We start from the raw sequence: 20,520 nt of genomic DNA on the forward strand, positions 1-20,520 counted from the left end.
CTCACCCTCTGCCAAGCAGCCTAGTGAGCTCTCAGCCAGCCTCTGCAAGGACAATGCAGACAGACAGGGGTTGTGTCCTGCTGCACCACACACGTGCATGCACGCACACACACACTCACACACACTCTTATACACACACACACACCCCACAGCATAACCAAAACTACCCTCCCTATGCTTCCCCGACGCCAGGCAAGTGTCAACAGAAGTCCAACCCTCCATCCTCACCTCCCCAAGAATCCCCGAGAAGCAGCTCCACTTACCATTCTCCCTTTGAGGGAAGATTCTCTTCTGTAAACTCATGCCGGGGGCTTTGAGGATGAGGGAGAGCCCTGAACAGTCCCTCGGAGTCCAGATCAAGAAGTCGTGGGAGATCTCCGGCAGCTTCGAGGGCTGGAAGTATTTGAATATGAGTTAAAATTACAAAGTAACTCCTCGTTAGAACTGCGTTTCCTCGGCAGGGAGGGAGGGAAAAAAAAAATCCCTTCCCCTCTGCCAGCAAATCTTTAACGTCTCAAAACGGTCGCTTCCAACTCCTGCCCTCCTTGTGAAGCAAATGTGTATAAGGCAATGTTATTTCACTGAATCAAGCCCTCAGATCATAAGCCTTTTCCTGTACCACAAACAGAAATGTAAAACCTCAAACTTTCCTTTGGACTCGGAGTCTGTGCGACTCCGTGAGAGGGCAGAACACAATGCTTTCTGAGGTCTAATGTATGGAAACTGTGCTGAAGTGTTAGGTCATCCCAAGTCCTGGGCTCTGCGTCCCACCCCCCATCCTAAATCTTTCTTTTTTTAACGAGTTCTGGTGTGTTTATGTAATTGCAAGGGACAAACACAACACCTCAAATCCTTGCCCAAAGTTGAAGTGATTCATTCTCCCTCACACACCACACACAAACACAGCGCCTGTTTAATCCAAGTGAAAACGCCTTTCATAAAATCTGCAAAGGGCTGGGGCAGAGTGACGCGTGGTGAATGCAGCCTGTGTCCCCAGAAGGGCAGTTGGGCTCGGGGGAAGGCGGAGACTGACTTTAATCAAGACAAACAGAAGGCGCTCTGACTCCCGCCCATGTCAGGACAAGGAGGGATGAAAGAAAAGTGGGCGCTCGCCCCGGGGAACTGGGATATAAAATGTCTCCAGCCTACTCTACCCAACTTCCCCTTGCTAGCCTTCCCATACCAGGGGGTTTATTTTTAGACTTGGACAAGATGTACTATTATTTTAAATGGCCAATTTGATTGCTGGGTTAAATAAATCCTTGGATTCCCCCACCAAAAAGACCAAAAGAATATACAATAAGTGGGCAAAGAGTCAGAGCTGAAAACTGGGGAAGAATGTGATGGTTTTCGGGACACAGCAATGTAGAGAGCGGACGGAAGGGAAAGCCTGCTCTGTTTGAGAGAGAGAAAAACTCACCAGGGAAGCAAGCAAAACAGACCCTGGTCCAGTTCCTAGGTTACCTGTCACCTGCCAGGTGGCCCAGATCTTCTGAAGGGCCATAGCTGCCTCTGGCCCTTTGACCGATGTCATTCCCACATCTGTAGTCTTAAAGAGCCACCATCACTTGGTCAAACCACCTCCAGGTCACTGTGATCACTGTAAACCCCCCAGCTTTCCCCCCACACATCCCTTCAATAATCATTTCCCAAGGCTGCGTTGCAGGTTGCCAGAAAAACCTCTGCTATCAGCACCTGGAGTCAGAACAGCTCCCTGAGAATCATCCTTATCCCAGGATGAGGGCTGGGATCCAGAGCTGGCACCACTCTGCCGCCTGCTCTGCCTTGCTCTGGATAACCAGTTATCTGCCCGGGCCATGAGCCTGCAGGATGCTACAGCTATACAATGCATGCAGCACTATGAGGGCCAGAAACTGGCCTTGCATTCTCGTGGTACCCAGCGGCGGCAACCATGCAAAGACGGCTAGATAAATAGGGAATACTTTGCAGAAATTAAAATGACGTAATAAAGTAAGCTTTATTGTCATAGAAAGATGTCCGCATTACATTGCTAAGTGAATTAAATCAGGTTATAAACACAGAGTGTGTAGTATGATCCATATACATGAAAACAAGATTAAATCTGGAGAAGTCAAACTGGGTTTTTTTTTTCCCCTTCATGAGCTTCCCAACATCCACTGGGCTTTCCAATATCCGTTATGTTCTCCCCACAAGTCAGAGAAAAGCAATAGCTTTCAATTCATATCACCTAAAGGATGACAGAAACATTTTTAAATTTAAAAAAATTTAAGTCAAGTCATTGGCGTTGGAACAAAGTAGACTTTGTTCAATCAACAGCAAAGGCTGTAATTTTGAAAGCCATAGCTTGTGATCATATGAATTAAGCCTTTGACAAATGAATTATTACTGTTTGATTGGTAGGCAGAATAACAGCCCCTCTAAAGATGCCCACGTGCTGTTCTCAGGAAGCTGTGAACATGTTGTATTACACAGCAAGGGAATTAAGGTTGCTAATCAGCTGACTTTAAAATAAAGGGATTATCCAGGTGGGCCCAATGGAATCACAAGGGTCTTTAAAAGTAGGAGAGGGAGGTAGAGGAGGAGGTCAGAGTCAGAAAGAGAATTGAAGAAGCCACACTGCTGTCTTTGATGACAAAGAAGGGGGTCATAAGCCAAGGATGCAGGTGGCCTCCAGAATCTAGGAAAAGCAAGGGAAAAGATTCTCCTCTCCAGTCTCCAGAAAGAAATATTAACTCTGCCAACACTTTGATTTTAGCCCAGCGAGACCCATTTTGGACTTTTGACTTCCAGAACTGTAAGATATTACTTTGTATTGTTTTAAGCCACTAATTTTGTGGCAATTTGTTACAGCAGCAATCAGAAACTAACACTTTTGGATTTGCTTTCATTTTGTTTGTTTCTCCAATGCCAAAAGCTTGGCTTTGACTACAAAGAGCAAAGCCTGGAGGATACAAAGCACAAAAATTATACCATCAACCCACAGATTTGGGTTGTGTTCACACGATGATATAAGCAAAGCTATTTTCTTATTTAAAAGAAGATAGAAGTCTGCCCAACTGGAGGGAGGATGGAGTTCACAGACCACAGGCTGGGGCCTGAGAAGGAATCCCTCACTCTCCCCCTTCCTAGTTGGCACCAAGACACAGGGGCAGTACACACTGGGGACAAGACAGCACAGAGATCTGCATCCCACCTTCTGCCTGAAAAGCTGGCAGGAAAGAATCACATTTGAGTGTCCTGAGCCTACTCGGGGTGGAAATGTCCGCCTGGGATATTTAGACCAAGATCCTGGGACAATCCCCTGAGTCTCCTACGGTGGAGGGGGTGGTGGCTGGGGTGGGAGACAGTGTAGCTGAAAGTTCCCTGTGCCTTGAAGAGGTACCCAAGATGCCTGAACGAGCCAGCTGACCCAGGGAGCTCTGGACAGTTAGATGCGGAGGAAGCAGGGTTACCTTCATGGTGAGAGAACCAGATGCCCTGGCAGCCAACATAGTAGGAATGGAACCTCCCAAACAAAGGAGAGGCTGACAGGCCGGGGGCAGTTCTGAGCAGGCAGCCGGGATGCTGGAGGCTCAGAGCACTTGGCTGGTGAGCCCACGATGATCCTCACTGCTGTTGGTGCAGGATGGGCCATACCTGGAGTGCACCCCAAGGCTCCCGAGTTCCAGGGAATTGGCCAGGCCTGCAAAGCCTTCCTCCTGCTTCTGTTGACCAGCCTGTCCACTCCCTACTGGACCCAGAGCCTGTCCTTCCGGGTGTATTCCATCTAATTTAGTGGCCCCTAGCTTGGAGAACGGACTGTGACACCTATCCCTGCTCCATTCTCCCAAACTGCAAGCTATGCCCCCACAGGGTTCCGATGTGGGCACCTTTCCCTGAGGGAACAGCCCAAACCAAGTCCAGCTCCAGCTGCCCTCCTACAGAATGGGTCTGTGGTATTCCCCAGGCTCAGGCCACAGCAGCCCAGGGTCCAGTTCCCACAGCCCACGTCCTCCCATTCCCCTTTGCCTGGGCATCTCAGCTCCCTGCTGACATTGTCAGTTCACACTTAACACTGAGGAATGAGCTAAGTCATTGTTTTGCAGGCATCACTCCAATGTCACAAACCTCTAAGGTTTTGCCTCTTCATTCTCCATCAGGGCCTGTACGGCCAGTGGCCTGTTCCATCACCAGATACGGTCAGGACTGTTTCCCACACATGCCCACAGGTGGGAGTGGGAATGGAACCTCCCAGACAAAGGAGAGGCTGACAGGAGGGACATGTGACGGCCTGCGTGACAGTGACCCCAAGGGAGCCCAGGGTGGCTCCGTGAAAGCCAGTAAACTATTTTTTGGTCTAATGTGTAATCATTAACCCAAATGTCCTTGTCCCTGTGGATGGTAAATGCACCTAAAAAATCAATGTTCTTGTTCAACCAGCCTATTCATTTTAAAACGTTTACTGCCTTGAAATTTCACTTTTGCTCTCAGAAAGTTATAGAAACAGCCTATTGTGCCAATTTATGGTATTTACAATGCTTTACCATTTTCAATTATTTATTTTAAGGACAAATTGAACTTCCTACAACATTCAAAGATGTGCAAAAGCACAGACCGGTTCTCTAACCTGGTGACCCCAAATCCCAGGGAAAGGCGCTGAAATTCCAGCAGGTCACCATGGCCGCGCTGGATACCACGGAACCTGCTTAACTGTTAAGGCTCTAATAAGGATGGTCCGTACTCATTCTCTGCACAGATTAGAAAGAGCTACCCTATGGCATACAGCACTGTTTAATCCTCATTGCTTCCTCATTTTATGGAGGTGGAGACGGAGGCTCAGGGGCGTTGAGAGGCTTGCCTGGGGTCACAGAACTAAGAAATGATAGGGGCGAGGCACCTGGTATTCTCATGTAAAGGTCAGAAACTTGCCTATGACAGTGTCTCAATCAAGAACTAAACAGATAACTGCATCAGTGACAAGGACCTATCCCACGTGACCCCAGATGGGAAGGCAGGGATCTTTGGTACCCACTCCAAGCCGTGGGGGAGCCAACACATAGAACCATGAAAGTCAGAGGTGGGAGGGCTTAGGGATGAGCTAAGGACAGTCCGAGAGCTTTTAGGAGGACCAGACCCTTTTTATGAAACACCTTACGTGGAACATCAGTAGATACAATAGATCAGCGTGAAGTTGTTCCGGTTGAAGGCAGGTGGCAAGTCTGTTGCCCTGGCCTCCAGCATCCCCCTTTACCTCTCAGGCAGCCCCCTTAGAGCCCTGCCCAGCATATCTGGAAAACAGCAGTCCTAAAGCAGCCCCCTCACCACACAAAAGGGGACACAGAGGCGTAGAAGGGAAAAGGACTCACTCAAGGACAGAGGATCACAGAAATGCGAGCATCCTCAGGGCCACCCACTCCCGCCACTCTTCTGCCACCAGAGTCCCTTTCAACTGCCCCTTGGTGACCAGTCCACTGCACATGAAGACCATGCAGAGAAGCCCTGTGATGCCCTGGTCAGTCTCCTTTGTCCACAGGAGCTCCCCACACAGGGAGACATCCTGCAAATCACAGAGATGGATGGAACTAGCTTTGTCAGTCTTTCACACACTTGATCTTTGTGAAAGCACATCTACAAATATCTTAACCCGTCTTGTATTTTTAATTTATTATAAAACACTTTCTGCAGACCCGGTGGTATAAAGGCTTTATTCTGGAAGGCTTTTCCTATTTCACTGCAAGAGTTTGGCTCTGAGAGCGTGTGTGTGTGTGCTTTACAGACACACACATATATAAACACCCACACATATACATCTGTATCATTATTGACCCATGGCCAATACACAGAATTCCACAAATATTAAGCTGACCACATATGAGCCCCAAGAACAACTGAGAGGCAAGCACAGGCCACAGGGAAGAAACCCACAAAGACACCTGGCATCGGGTAGTCAGCTCAGACCAACACGGATTTCCAAGGTGCTTCGGCAGGGCTGCAGGAAGCAAGCGGGGCCCAGGGAGCAGTGAAGGCACAGGAATGGCTTGGGAACCAGAACCGGCATGAAAACTCCGGGTGGTGACTTTGGGGCATCACATCTCCTCTCCCTTGGAGGGGTAGGGAGGTGAGCAGCCCACCATTTGGAGGGGTGAGCGAGCTTCCTCGTCCTGCCTCAGGTCAGGTTAGTCCTCCAGCGGAGAGGTGTCTCAGTGGTCCAGCTGGGAGAGCCGGGGGAGGCAGCAGCGCGGGGGGAAGGCTGAGGTGGAGGCTGACAGAGAGTGCTAAGCCAGGGAGACGAAGGACTACTCCCTCCAGGGGAACTGGATGTGCTTGGAAGGATGCCGCCCTGAAAGGGGCCCAGGGTCCACCCGAGGCCAGGTCTCATCTCTGAGGCGGCCTCAAGTACAGAGGGTCGGCACTGAAGGCCAGAGATCACTTTTCAAGGGAAGCCCACGAGCCAAGCTGTAAAGACCAGACCCCAGGCCTGTGTCCAAAGCGCAGACAGAGAGGACGTCGGGGAGCTGAGGACACAGCGTGGGGGTGGACTGGACTGGCCAGAGGGTCCGCAGTGAGCTCAAGGAAGGACAGGAACTCCAGTGATGGGAACACAGACTAGACTTCGTGGAGGAGGTGGTGTTAAGCTTGGCCTCAAAGGCCGTCTCCCTCCCTCCAGGGTGCCCTCCCAACCCCTCCCAGGCCACTTCACGCCTTCCTGGCCCCCTATGCTGGCCACGGAGCCTGCAGGATCACCAGGGAGGCCGTCAGCCCGGCACCTCCCCAGCACCAGTCCCCCTGCAGGCTTGGAGCTCACGTGGGTGGTGGCCTCCGAGCCCGCGCCGCCTGCAGGGGACACAGCACGCAGCTTCTTTGGGGCTGTTGTTCCTTTCCTCTTCTTTCCACTGCCCTAGGCTCATCCTCTGCCCCTCTGTCCTCAACGCCTTAATCATCTGCTTCCCTTGTCCTTTCCAGGGATCCCATGTGCAGCTGACACTTATCCTATGCTGATGAGAAGCAGGGGAAAGGCTTAGAAAAGCCCCACCACTGAGCTCCCCTCCCTGCGGCCTCTTGTTACCTTCGTGCTGCTCCTGCAGCTACTCAGCGCTTCCCTCAGCCTCTCTCCTCCCCCGCGGGTCTCTGAAAGGCCTGAGCCCACGCCCTGTGGTCAGTGGACCTGCCTCCAGAGAGCTGGCCGTCACTTGCACAGGGGAAACCTCCCCCTCACCAAATAAATAGGCAGATAAGGCCCCGAGAAGTCGCTCCAGCCCCAAGTCACACCGTCAGATGGTCACCAGCATGCTGTGGTCCTCCCTGAGACCACGCTGGAGCAACTGCCACAAAATCAAAGCTCGGCTGTCCTCTGCGCTGTCCTCGCCTCGCTAAGGGATGGAGTTTTCTATAACCAGAAAGAACAACTTTCACTTCTTCTCAAGCGGCATTCAGCAGTCAGCAAACAGCAACTGAATGGCCACTGGGCTGCCGTCTTCAGGAGCTGTCGAATGGAGAGTGACAGAAGGGAAAGAGACAGTTGCATTGCAATGGGGTGGGTCTGGGGGTAAAGCCTGGTCCTGGGAGATGTGGGAGGACAGACGAAGGCACAGACCCCGCAGAGGCAGGTCAGAGAGGCTCTGGACTGATGAGCTGACTCTTATCAGGTGAGTTCAGGTGAGCTAGGATGCTGAGCCCGGCCATGCCAAGGAAGCAGCGAGCACAACAGTGTGGAGACACAAAACAAGAGGGGTTCAGGAACCACAATCCAACATGCAGAAAATGCTTCTGAAACCTCCTGCGTTTTCTCTCCTATCGCCCAAGCCAGATAGCTGCCAGCTTTTCCTGACTCCTTTCCCTTACCTCTACTTCCAATTCAAGTCCTTCCAGTGGACATTCCAAACATCTCTCAAATGCACCGACAGCTGTCTGTTCCCTCTGCTGCTCCTGGGCTGAGGCTCCCATTGCATGTAGCCAGGGTAGCCCTAGCATCTCTTAACTCCTCTGCCTTCCTCTGTCTTGCTGTCCTCAAATACATCCTCTCCCACAGCCACAGAAATCAGACCTTCATACTTTCTACTTAGCACTTCTCTGGATTCCACAGAAACTATCTGATGAAATCCACACCGATGAGCAAGAGAGGGAAGAACCTCCATGACCCCATGCACCCCTGCAGCCACAGCCAAGCCCTCACCTGCCTCAGACTCCAAACTCCAACTGCACTGAAACCGTGCTAGCTGTCTGCACCCCCTTGCTGTTTCTCACCTCCACGCTTCTGCACGTGCTGTCCCCTCTCCGACTTTGCCTGACTCACCCTTCGATCCTCAGCTCAGGCCTCATCCTTCTAAAAGCTTCCTTTGAACGCCCCCATCTCCAGTGTGACTGTGCCCCTTTCTCATGCTGCGGAAGGGCCTCTGTATATCTCTAATGCTGCGCTTTCCAGGGTCCTATGGTCATTCATCTACATGCCCCTTCCCCCCCCCAGGCTGTAAGTTCACTGGGTCTTAATCATCTCCACGCTCCCTTATCTAACTCCGTGCCTGGCGTACCAGCACTCAAGGCTTCCCGCACTAATTAAACAATGGCATTGGCCACTGAGGACTAGCCCTTCCAGTTACTAAAATCGTGAAGGCAGAGAGAACGGCTGGAATGAGGAAGAAAAGGGTGAGAGTGGTTTGGACGGACTGCTCATCATTTTTGGACTGCTGATGTTAATGATTGATTGACAGGTCAATCAACTTTTTCCCATTTCTCGCCATTGATTTAAAATTATCTGAGAGCATAACTTAAATTTTTTTAGAAGCACTTATTCTTAGAGCATAATACTCTTGCAGTTAGTTGGCGAGTGGGCTACAGAGCACAGAGCTGCCTGGTGGGCATACGGATGCAGGAGTTGGGGGTCAGGAGAGAGATCTGGCCTCAGGATAGAAATCTGAGCCTCAGCGGTGTTGAAAAAGTAGTCAAAGGCAAGGGCCCAGATTTAAAATAACGTAGAAGGTACAATAAGAACAAGGGGCTCAGGATGAAGCCTTGGGAAATGCCCACATTTAAGAAACAAGCAATGGAAGAGGCATGCAACCTCAAGACAGAGAAGAAACTAAAGAAAGAAATAAAAATTAAGAAAGTTCCAACACAGAAGCCAAGGGGAAGGGAGGGTCCATTTTGTATTTTGTTTAGTCTTTGCTGGCTTTGGGACAAAAGAAATAAACTCCAGGAACCTCTGGCAAATTAAGTCGGCCTCCCATCTTTCTTGGAGGAAAGACTAAGCGTTCCCCTGGAACGAAACAGCTGTCATTTCTAGGGTGTCAAGGAGGGGATCTGGGGGGGAAGGACAGATGGACGTAACCAAGCTGAGGATCTGGTCAGGGATTCAACCCACTTCCCAAACCTAGTGCTAATTTGTGCAGCCCACAGCCCATTTCCCATAAATTGAAATCCCTGTGTATTTGAACGGAAATATAATCCACGTGTTCATGATTCATTTGCACTTTATGTAACCAAATGTTGGGCTGTCGTTGTTTGATGTCCAAGAGACCATCTGAAGAATCTTTGCAGCCAGAAGTCATGAGCTGCCAAAGAAATGAAAAGGAGACCAATCTTGGCCAGCCCCGTCCCTAATCCAAGGCAGTCCGCTGGCAATGAGCAGGTACAGTGTGAAAGACAGAGGCACCCAATCTGCCAGTTATTAGATCACATCTATGTTCTGTGTCTCAAGCTGCGAACCCCCCACACTAAACAAGCCACATCAGCAAACAGGCAATGCCTGGAGAGGCACCCTCATCTACGTAACTATTTGGTTACTGTTGAACATTGAGATGATTTCCAATTTTGATATTATAAAGCTACAACAAAAATCTTGGTTCTTCGATTTTTGTCTACATCTCTCATTGTTCCCTGACAATAAGTTTCCAGAAATAGAATTGCTGGATCACAGGAGATAAACACGTTGTTAAACTGCATTTCAGAAAACTTGCACTCAGTGACCCTTTTCCACGCAATGCATGAACTTGTCTTTCTCATCATCCCTTCCCAAGCATTGTACACCATTAAAATGAAATAACACGATGAAGTATTAGGAAGTTATTAAAAAGTCATGTTTCAAAAACTATTTTACACAGTATGGGAAGCTATTCATAAGTATAAAATCGTATAATTGAATAACAGTAGACAAGGAAAAACTCACTTTGATTTAAACTATTACACAGGTGTGATGTATGTTACGTCAGGCAGAACAGCAGTTCGAGTACATGAAAAGATGCTCCACATTACGAATCATTAGGGAAAAGCTCAATGGTCTCTCCGTCAAGCCAGACGCGGCTGCTCTCTGTTCAGAGGACTATCCTTCTAGGGCAATGGTCAGCAAACTTTAATTTCTTAAGGGCCAGGGAGTAAATATGTTAGACTTGTGAGCCATAAGGTCTCTTCTGCAACTATTCAACTCTGCTTGCTGGAGCCCAGAAGGAGTTACCCACAATCTGCAAGTGAATGGGCATGGCTGTGCTCCATGCAGACTTCATTTACAAAACCAGGCAGCAGGCTGGATTTGGCCAGTGGCATTTGCCAAGTGCTGATCTAAAAAGTCAAGTTAGCTGCCCTCTGCACATCTAGCATTCAGTGCTTTAGGGGCAGGACAATAGCCATAGCATCTCCATTCAAAGAGAAGGAAGGCAGGAGGCACCCAGGAGTCACTGGTCCATAGGTCTTCTGAAATCTCCTGGCCAGCCACTGTGAAGACTTCCAGCCTGGGGAGAGGGCGTGTTCCCTGATCAGTCCTCGAGTTTGCTTTCAGGAGGGCACTGTGTTGTTTACTGCTCTCCAAGGACATGTTTTGGAAAGTTCTTCCTTTTCCATTGCCTCCTTGGCCACATGTGAAGTAGACTAGGAAAGTATGTCCTCCCTGGGGGCTGCAGAGTTTTCAGTGGAATCTCAGGGTGATCATAGGGTTAAAGGTCTCAAATAATCACAGGCTTTTTAAGGACAGGATTTTTTTTTTTAGCAGTATGACTCTCAAACTCAGTAGTCAGTTTCCAGTTTCATCTTCCAGGAACCACACCCATTGTCCTTTCAAGACTTGGCCCCCAGATCTGCTTTATTTTTTTTATTCCACACCCCCTCCCAGGCCTCTTTCACTCAATACAACAGTGGCTGCCTTAAGGCAACCTCCAGCAACCAGTGCGAAGGTCACAGCCTTCTATTTGCTCTGAGACAGTATAACCAGAGGGAAATTTTAATAATAGGTGTTAGACCCACACCTTTCATTTGATTTTTGCCCTGACTCTAACTGGACACCACCTTGGGTACCACACCCTTAATCTGAATTTGCCTTTGGCTTCTCACAAAGTCTTTCTCAATCCCATTTCTGACTCTACCATCTAGAGGTGGCTAACTTTTCCAACCTTCATTCCTGGCCTTTCTCCATTCCCTCTTATTACTCTTGGAAACCGGCCGATTCTTTTCTGTGTGCATCTCTTCCTTGTAACACCTTGTTAAACACCGCCAGGAACAACCCACAAACTACCAACATTCTATTTTCCAACCGCTTTCTCCAGAGGTACAAGCTCATTAGGAACGAAATGTACTGTCCAAGTAATCGCAGGAGACCAGGCATAAACAGTTCACCGCGACATCACAGGAGCGGACGGGGCCCCCCCAGCCCGCCTCCTCACCGCCGGTTACCTCACCAACATGTCCATGCCACGCAACTTAGGTTTTTGCTACAGCGGCGTCTCACATTTACTACCAATTTCTGTATTAGTCAGAATAACGTAGTGTACATTACGATCACAAATTCATCACCAAATTCAGAGCTTTCACATAACACTTCACTTGCTTGCTCACATAAAGTCTGACATGAATCTGGAAGCACTCTGTGGCATATAAGGTATCTGTTAAGAGAACCCACTGAAAGTTAGAAACACTTATTTTATTTTCCTCAATTTTCTACATTGAGTATTCATCACTCTGCCACCAGAAGAGAACTACAAATACTTAAATCAACAGGCGATCCAGTTGCTTGGGGGATGGATATGGTTCTCAACAGTTCAACTGACTTGCCCCTTTGAAATCTACATTCTCTGTATGGCCCTTTCAAGAATCTCTTTCAATGGGGGAGGGATAAATTAGGAGTTTGGGATTAACAGATATGCATCACTATATATAAAACAGACAAACAACAAGGACCTACTGTACAGCACAGGAAACTATATTCAATTTCTTGTAATAACATACAATGGAAAAGAATCTGAAAAGGAAATATGTATATGTATAACTGAATTGCTTTGCTGTACACCTGAAACTAACATTGTCAATCAACTACACTTCAATAAAAAATAAAATTTAAAAAAGTTTCTTTCAAGATTATACACAAATGTATAGACCCTTCCTTCTACTGGGCTGGCCTTTACTAGGAGAACCCTTCCTGATCCCAAAAGAATCTTAGAGTCTCTCCCCTTTCTGTTTTCCCACAGTCCTATGTATGTACTGGTAGCCTTTGGCTATAGTAGTCATATTTTTTAATGTATTAATGTGGATTTCTGGATCTCCAGTCACACAGTGTTCCTATAAACTAGATCTGTTGCCAGAAAGGGATTTCCCAATTGGTTTTCCGGCCCCATTTCTCCCTGGCTTATCAGGAAGCAGGTCTGGATGCAAAATTCCTTAGTATGGTCCAGAAGAGTGAGAAAATACCTCTGGCCTATGAAGGAGACTTGGATGCTGCCCAAGAGAGGGCAGGGCGTAGAGGAAGTGAAGAAATTGGAGCCACACCTCTGGTCCCAAAGGCTAATGGACAGGAGGGGATATTAGCAAGAAAAGGGGAAGGGATGTAATACCTTGACCCTGATGGCTTAGGGAAGTGGAGGAAAATGCTTTTGCCCAGTTCAAGCTGGACTCACCTCTCAGGCACGACCATAGGGAGATTACAACCCACACAACCCAGAGGGATATCCCATCAAACTGAACTTGAGATATGGCAGGACTAGGGAGGGAGCCCTTGAGTTTAGCATTAATGAGCTGCCTCCCATCCCTCTGTGCTGTGCACATGATGAAGAGGTTCCGTTGGTTGAAGAGGACAAGCAGAAGTCAGCTAAGGGTCTGGCTGGACTGCTTAGCAGAGAGGTCCCCGCTGCAGGGACGAAGAGGCTTATACCCGAAGGCATTAGGACAGCCACAGTGCCATGGAGAACTGAGGTGATGCTACGCCAACCAGGAAGGACCAAGAAGTCCTGACCAAGCCAAAGGAGAGGCCCGATCACTAATCACTCCAACCATAGACTCCCATCGTCAGGTCCACAAATACCAGGGGAGGGAGCTGGTCAGCCCCTCAGTAGTTACCAGTCCAGGGAGCAGAGCAGACCAGGTGCCCCAGGGCAGAGCTCAGCAAGGATCTGAGGATCCAACAGGACAGACCACAGACTCAAGGACCTGCCTGCTCCCCGCATGCCATGCACACCTGGCAAGCCCTCCACATACCCCAAATGCCATCTCGGGGTAGAGAAACACCATGAGGACAAACTTAAGAGACCAGAATTTTTACCTAAGGTGATGTTTGAATTGCTGCAGTGGAATAAGATTCCGGGGTCAATTCGGTCTAATTAGCTCCCTCCCCCTCATCCCTTTGTGAAGAAAATCACAGTGGCTGCAGAGTGTAAAAGTTCTTTGCTTTTCATATCCAGATTGCAGTGTGAGTAAATGTTCCAACCCCGCCCCATTTATTTCTCTATTTCACAAAACTGTGAACTCTGCAGCCTCAAGCATCCTATGTCATGGGTCCCAGGGGACTCCAGTGAGGGATAAGAAGGCAGGAAGTTTGAGAAGGTTCCTGGTGGATAGGAACCAAGATTAGAGGTAAGCGTGGAGACAAGACTAATAATAGAACAAGGTTCACAGTCCGTGCCTGGAGGTGTGAAGCAAGGTGCAAGCAGGGACGTGGAATGAACAAGTCTGGAGAGGTGACGGGGACAAGTGCTCTCTTGTCATGCGGGGTGTTCATGTACGGGTTGAAGACGCCACAAACTCTTTTCCAGGAATGTGCCAGCCAAGTAATATCCATCCCCAATACCTGGACCACAAGCAGGGGCTCGAGGAATGAATGAACAAGTAAAATGAACACACCTTGTAAGGATGCTTTTGATTGAAACAGCTCTTTTGCCTCTATTTTTTAAACATTTTGCTATCAGTCAGGTTCCGACCACACTTCATCTTAAGCACCTTCTCTTGGGCCACCTGCTTTCTGCAACGGTGGAAGCAACAGAAGTCACAGTTATGGACTCGACCAAATCAATACCCTTCTGGCCAAAAGTCTTTCCTTGAAAACTAACGTCCCCGGAAAACTATAGAAAAGGAACCAGAACACGTGGGGGATTGAGGAAGACTTGGCGATGATGACATGGCCAAGAGGGGGTGGTCAGAGGAAACCTAACTTGCACCAGTGGGTCAAACTAACATGACACCAAGTGGAAAAAGAAAACCAGAACCCAGAGAACCCCGTCACCCCAATACCTGAGGGTACAGATCACCGGAGCAAAAGTGTGTATCTTAATTCTCTCCATCAGCTCATCAAGTTCTCTCAGTGGCTCATTTGGTACAAAACGAAACAAAGAGGCAAAAGCTGTCATTCGTACTCCCGTTGTCTCAGACTCAAGTCTCCTGGTCCAGCCCGTACGCGCCCCCTCTCCCCTAAGGATGTCATCGAACACTACAGAGCAGGTGGGGAACTGGATTTGACCTCCAGCCTCAGTAAAAGGTTCCTCTGAGGTGCTTGTGCAAGGGGTCTGCTCAGCCAGCACACCAGAGCCCCCTCCCAGCCCAAACCCAAAGGACTCACTCAGTCACTTAATAAGCACCAACTGAGCACCAGCTAAATGCCAGGCTCTGGGCTACTTGTTAGGGACGCCGCAGGGAACAGCCCGTGGTGCATCCTCACTAGATCCCTGCAGGGGCCACGGACAGGGAGAGCGAGCCTTACCATGGAGCTTATCTGATGGTGCAGGGGGAGGGCAAAGGCACCACCTCTGCCGGGAAGGCCAAGGGACACTGCTTTGAGGACAAAACGGAGGGGGCTGCACTGGGATGGCTCTGCATGCCTAGAATCCACTGGGTCTCTAAGAATCTGTGACTGTTCCTGTGAGCCAGATGTGAGCCCCATGAGAGAGAGAGAATGTGGGCATCCTAGGTCCTGTCCAGCAGGTGTCCTAGGAGAGTAAACGGACCTCAGCAGGAAGAATCCAGAAATATGAGGGATACCCAGGGGCCGAGTAGGGAGAGGGGTGCGTCTGTCTGCAACAGGAAACTCTAGGTAAGATCCTGGGATGGGAGACATGTCTAGAGGACTCACTAAAACCCACAAGGTAGACACTCACCGTGGCCATCTGTCAAGATGGGAGAGTGCAGAAGCTGGGTCTCCCAGCGGGGCCTGTCAGGAAGGAATGTTCCTCATGTCTTGATCTCTTTTTCTTCCCCCAAGCCTCAACCCCAAAAGGGTCAGAAAGAGCAGTGGGTAAGATGGCGGAGAAGACCCACCAGGGCCTCCTGCCAGCAGAGCGTCAAGCTGGAGGAGGAAGGAAGGCTCGATTTTCCATCAAGTCCAGAACTGGATGATTCCATGGGAAAATGACATTGTAATTGCTACACTGAAACCGAAGTTTAGTGTTTAACAATATAAAATGGTTAAAGGACCCTTTACCACAGAAGGGACTAGTCGAGTATTCACCTGGGGACCAGGGAGGAACTACCGAGCCCTGTGGAACAGGAGGAAGGGCGCTTCCTCGAGAGACGGAATGAAGTTCCTTTATGATCCCACCCCGTGCTTGTTCCAGGTTAGGGCTATGTAAGGAAGACAGAGAGGAGAGGCGGGTACAGGTGGAAAAGGAAAAAGTGAGGGAGATGGAAGGGGGGGGAGGGAGAGGGTGATGGGAGGGAGCGGGAGAGAGGGTCAGGAGGCGGGCAACTAACGGTGAAAAGGGTAGAGAGGTCAAGAAGGGGGGAGAGGAACCACCCCTATGCCACTGCCCAACTAGCCTTCCCCCTTCCCCCTCCTCCCCTGACAGCAGGCACCATCAGCATTCTTCTCTCGGTGGCTTCGCGCTGCCAGCCCTTGAGGCCTCTCCACTGGCGGGCACGCCGATGCGCCCAGAGCAGCCCTCACGATGGCAGAGGGGAGCGAAAAATAAATCTCCTGCACGCCCACCCCCAGGTGGGGGAACTGAGGCTGTCTTTCAGGCTCCCCAGAAGGATGGAGTCCCAGGTGCCCCCAACATCACCTGGTTATTAAAGCATCTTTTATTGACTTTTCTCTCTTGCAAGTTTCACATCATCTCAAATAGACCCCCATCAAATAAACTGCTTGCACTGGCATCTCTGTCTCCAGGTCTATTTCCCTGGGTGCCCAGAAAGCCATCTCCTGCCCACATCCATCCAGGAGTAGAGGCTCTTCCTCCAGTCTTCGCCTCTCCAGGGCAGGGGGAGATTCTAACATATCTCCCCTCACCACTACCAGCCATCCCCAACAGGGCCCCCTTCTGTTGACTGTCCCTGACCCTGACCGTACTACTGTCCCTTCTCGGGAGGAGGGGAAGGATATAGCGCCAAGGGCTCTCCCCACAGCCGCCCAGCCCCCCGGGGATCCCACCAGCCCCAGGCAAGCTGAGCAGTGTCCTGGTGCGGCAGCTAGCGGCCCCTGGCACTTTAGTCCAAGGGTGGTGCTGCTTCCTGCCCGTCTGTTTGGGAGCACACACAGGAGACATGAGCAGATGTCTGGCAGATGTTCAAGCTTGCTCCCATCGGCCAACAATAACACGGCACAGAGACGACGTTGCCGGGAGAGAGGAAGGGAGGTGGCTCCTGCCCAGCAGCTGGGGACAGCCATGGGGGACACCAGCTCCTGCTTCCTCTGGGGGAGGGGGGAAGGAGGCAGTTCGTGTGTGACCGGCATGCAGTGAGTGAGTATGGACCCCAGGGCATCAGTACTCCAGGGCAGAGCCCTGGGGCAGTCAGCCTGTTGCACTCAGCAGCCCCCAGTGAGCCCCCAACTCCAATGCTAGGCAGCCCGGCTGCCCTGGGAGGCCTGGAGAAGCTGCAGGATTTGGGTCCATCAGAGGAAAGATTTGGGGCCCAGCATGGCCCATGGCCCCCTCCTGGACAGAGGGACATCTCTAATGCTCCCTCCGCTAAGACTGGACACATAGCCACTCTTGCTCCGCACAGGGCTCCAGAGAGCCTCTGCTCATCTCATCCTCAGATCTGGTACCCAAGACAAACCCCACACACCACCCATCCAGGTCTGCAGGATGCAGCTGGGTGACTGAGCCCAGGCAAGGCAGCCTACGGGTGTCAGAGAACTGAGCACTGCCTTCTGCTAAGACCCGTTTGCCATGGACTCATGGCAGTTCACAATCTTCCGCATGGCCCCCATCCTGGCTCCCCTCTGCCAGGGACTACATGGCTTTGGAGCTGAGAGGCTCCCTTACGCTCTCCCTCCCACTCATTCAATTGTGCCCTGCAGGTGTGGGTCTCCCGTCCCCCTTAGATGGCATTTTAAAGCAGCTGTGAATGTAGAACTCGAAGGCGTACTTATGGTCACTGCCCATAATGCACTATAATATTGCTCAATTTCCAGTCTTACTGATTCAATTCAATCCAACAAAAATGCGTCAAAAGCTTTCTGCAGCTTTTGACTCACTGATTAAGTGCTCTGGCCCTGGATCCAGACTGCCTGGCTCCCCTGCTTAGCTGCACAACCCTGGGTAAGTTAACCTTTCTGCGTTGCAGTTTCCCCTCCTGTAAATTCAGATAGTGATGGTACCCATCTCACAGGTTACAGGGGAGGATTCAACTGACTGACATATGAAGAGGTGCTTAGAACAGTGCCCGGCACCTAGTGCTATGATGTTGCGGGTCATGATGATCTTCTAACCCTGGGGACACAACTCCAAATCGGTTTTCCTGCCCTCAGGGAGCTTGCAGTCAAGCATAGCACACAGTGTAAACACACAACTGCAACTCTGAGTGACAAGGACCATGGCAGAGGGAGTGTGTACAACGCTGGGTGACTCAGTTTACCTCTCCAGGCTTTCACTGATTTACGTGTAAATGAGGGAGAAGAGTGAATATTTAATAGTATGAACATTGAGGATACAGAGATGAAAACTGGATACGCATACATGCAGCTTCTGTACTTGAAGAGCTCACAGTCACGTGGGAAGGACTGATGTTAAAAAATCAGGATGCAGCAACGCCAGGCAGCAAGCACCCAGACAGCAGACACACATGACACCTAAGTCACGATGATAATGACTGATGCTACTGATGTGCTGCTGGACAGGATGCTAGATGTTTGGCACACACAGTCTGACAGCAAGCCTCTGAGACGGGGGACAAATGTGTCCTCATTAGCCCTTTTTTAACCTATGAGTGAGTAGAGGCTCAAAGAGGCACAGTGCCTCCCAAGGTCACACACCTAGGAAGCGACCAGTATCCTCACTGAGTTGCCTGACCCCAGAGCCAGAGCTCATAATCGTGACCCGCTCCTGCCTCTCTTGAGAATACATTATGTCATGTCATTCAATCTTATAAACAAGGCCGAGAAGAAGTCAGTAACCCAGCCGAGAAGACCGAGGCTTGGTGAGGAGAAGGACTTGGGTAAGGCTGGAACGCAGCAGAGAGGGCTTTGGAATCACCACCCAGACATCGTGCTGCCGTCACTAAGGGCAACTTGGGAGCCCAAGGTCCCAGGCCCGGGTGCAGAGCCCAGTTTCCTGGGGAGAACTCCAGACGTCAGACGGAATGTCTATAAAAAGGCCCAAAGGGGCTGTATCCTAACCTGAACTCCCCTTGGCACAATCCCTTGGAATGCTGTTTAAGCAACCTTTACATATGCCTAATACATCGTTTCTTTTACAAGAAAAAAAAAACGAACTGATACCCTGACTGCAGCGCTTTTATGGTTTTTCCCCTCTTAAAATGTACATTTTGAAAACGGGAAACTCCCTCGTATTTTGAAATTAAGCTCAGCAGTTGAGCAACTGCGGCACTGACCTGTTAGCATTTTTCACAGTGACATCTTGTGGCCACTTTGGAAAACTGCAAGGCCAAATCGGCAGGAGAGAAACCTGTCTCTTCGTTCTTTTTTAAAATTGAAATAAAGTCAACCTACAATATTATGTTAGGTTCAGGCATACTGCATTGTGATTTGACATTTGTATACACTATGAAATTATCACCACAATAAGTCTAGTAACCATCTGTCCCCATACAAAGTTATTGCAATATTACTGACCATTTTCCATATACTGTGTATGTATTACGTCCCCATGGCTTATTTATTTTATGACAAGAAGCTTGCACCTCTTAATCCCCTTCACCTGTTTAATCAACTACCCCATCCTCCTTCCCTCTGGCAAACACCCGTTTGTCCTCTGTATCTCGTGGGTCTGTTTGTACTTTGCTTTGTTTGTTTTGGCTTTTAGATTCCACATGTAAGTGAGGTCACACATACGGTATTTGTCTTTCTCTGTCTGACTTGTTTCACTTAGCATGATACCTTCTAGATCCAGCCAGGAGACTTCAACACTTGTATGAATCTTACCCCAGTTAGTTCCGCTCCCCAAGGGACTCGGCTGATTGTGTGGCTGATCAGCCCAGACCTCTCAACAGTCATTGTCATCGGAGGTGGGGCTCAGCTGCCCCTGCCCTGATCTGGCCGATTTCCGCACCTGTAAAATGGCCAGGTGAGATCAAGTCAGCTTGGGTCCCCGTGGGCTCTGACACTGTTACTATCACTGCCTTCCTTCAGAGGAAGAAACAGTGGTATCCTATTATCTTCATTTGAATGTGCTTTGAAATGCTTATTGGATTCTTAAATTATTCCTCGGAATAATTTCCAGTTCACGACTTTCGTCTTATTTTTCTAATGGAATGTGTGTGGTTTTCTCTGGCACTTGTAGGAGTTCTTTATATATCAACCAGTTTCCTTCCTTATAACATGGTCTCCCTTTTGGAATCAAACCCAGTAACTTAACCAGCTTCCACTTATGCCAAATTTCCAAAATAATTGAATTAATATGAAATCATTATCAAATCTATAAATGGTTCTAAATGGTTATTCCTTAAAAAAATAAATAAATGCAGCAGCTATTTCCCTTCTTAAAAGCTTCAGATGATGACAAGAGACATTGAGTTGATCTACTAACGGAAAAAACAACATTTCTACTATTTTTACCTTTGGTGAAGGGATAGTAGAAAAAAAAAATTCATCTAGTGAGGAGAGGCCAGGGATATGTCAAACATCTTATAAGGCACAGGACAGCCCTCCCCACAATAAAGAATTATCTGGACCAAAAAAAACTGAGAGAGGGAGATTAGAAAATCTTGGTTTAGAAGAAGGTCTGGAAGATCTGACTTGGTCCTGCCCAGTTCCACTACTTAAGAGCTATGTAACTTTAAGCAAATCACTTAACTTCTACAAGCTACTGCCACCTCTGTAAAGGGTATGGGTTCATTCATTTGTTCATTCATTCACTCAATTGATACTTGGGGATAGGGAATACAGCAATGAACAATATTCAATCTAAGCCCAGAAAAGAG

At 49.2% G+C, this 20,520-nt stretch overlaps 1 protein-coding gene across 5 annotated transcripts in view; it reads right to left on the minus strand.

Annotated features, from left to right (window-relative positions):
- IL16 (interleukin 16) overlaps positions 1-7,045 on the minus strand; it is a 101,729-nt gene extending 94,684 nt beyond the window's left edge. For 3 of the 5 annotated variants that reach the window (XM_074354265.1, XM_074354262.1, XM_074354260.1), the window contains exons 1-2: positions 845-993; positions 264-393 (exon numbers count right to left, since the gene is read on the minus strand). In XM_074354265.1, the coding sequence (XP_074210366.1) occupies positions 264-393; positions 845-877 (163 nt within the window). In that variant the 5' untranslated portion in view covers positions 878-993. Of the gene's footprint in view, positions 1-263; positions 394-844; positions 994-4,089; positions 4,231-7,027 lie in introns of those variants that run through there. The other 2 variants (XM_074354264.1, XM_074354263.1) reach the window with 2 other exon arrangements.
- Between the last annotated feature and the right edge of the window lie 13,475 nt (positions 7,046-20,520).

Source organism: Camelus bactrianus, chromosome 27, assembly GCF_048773025.1.
Source record: "Camelus bactrianus isolate YW-2024 breed Bactrian camel chromosome 27, ASM4877302v1, whole genome shotgun sequence".
Classification (NCBI taxonomy): Eukaryota; Metazoa; Chordata; class Mammalia; order Artiodactyla; family Camelidae; genus Camelus; species Camelus bactrianus.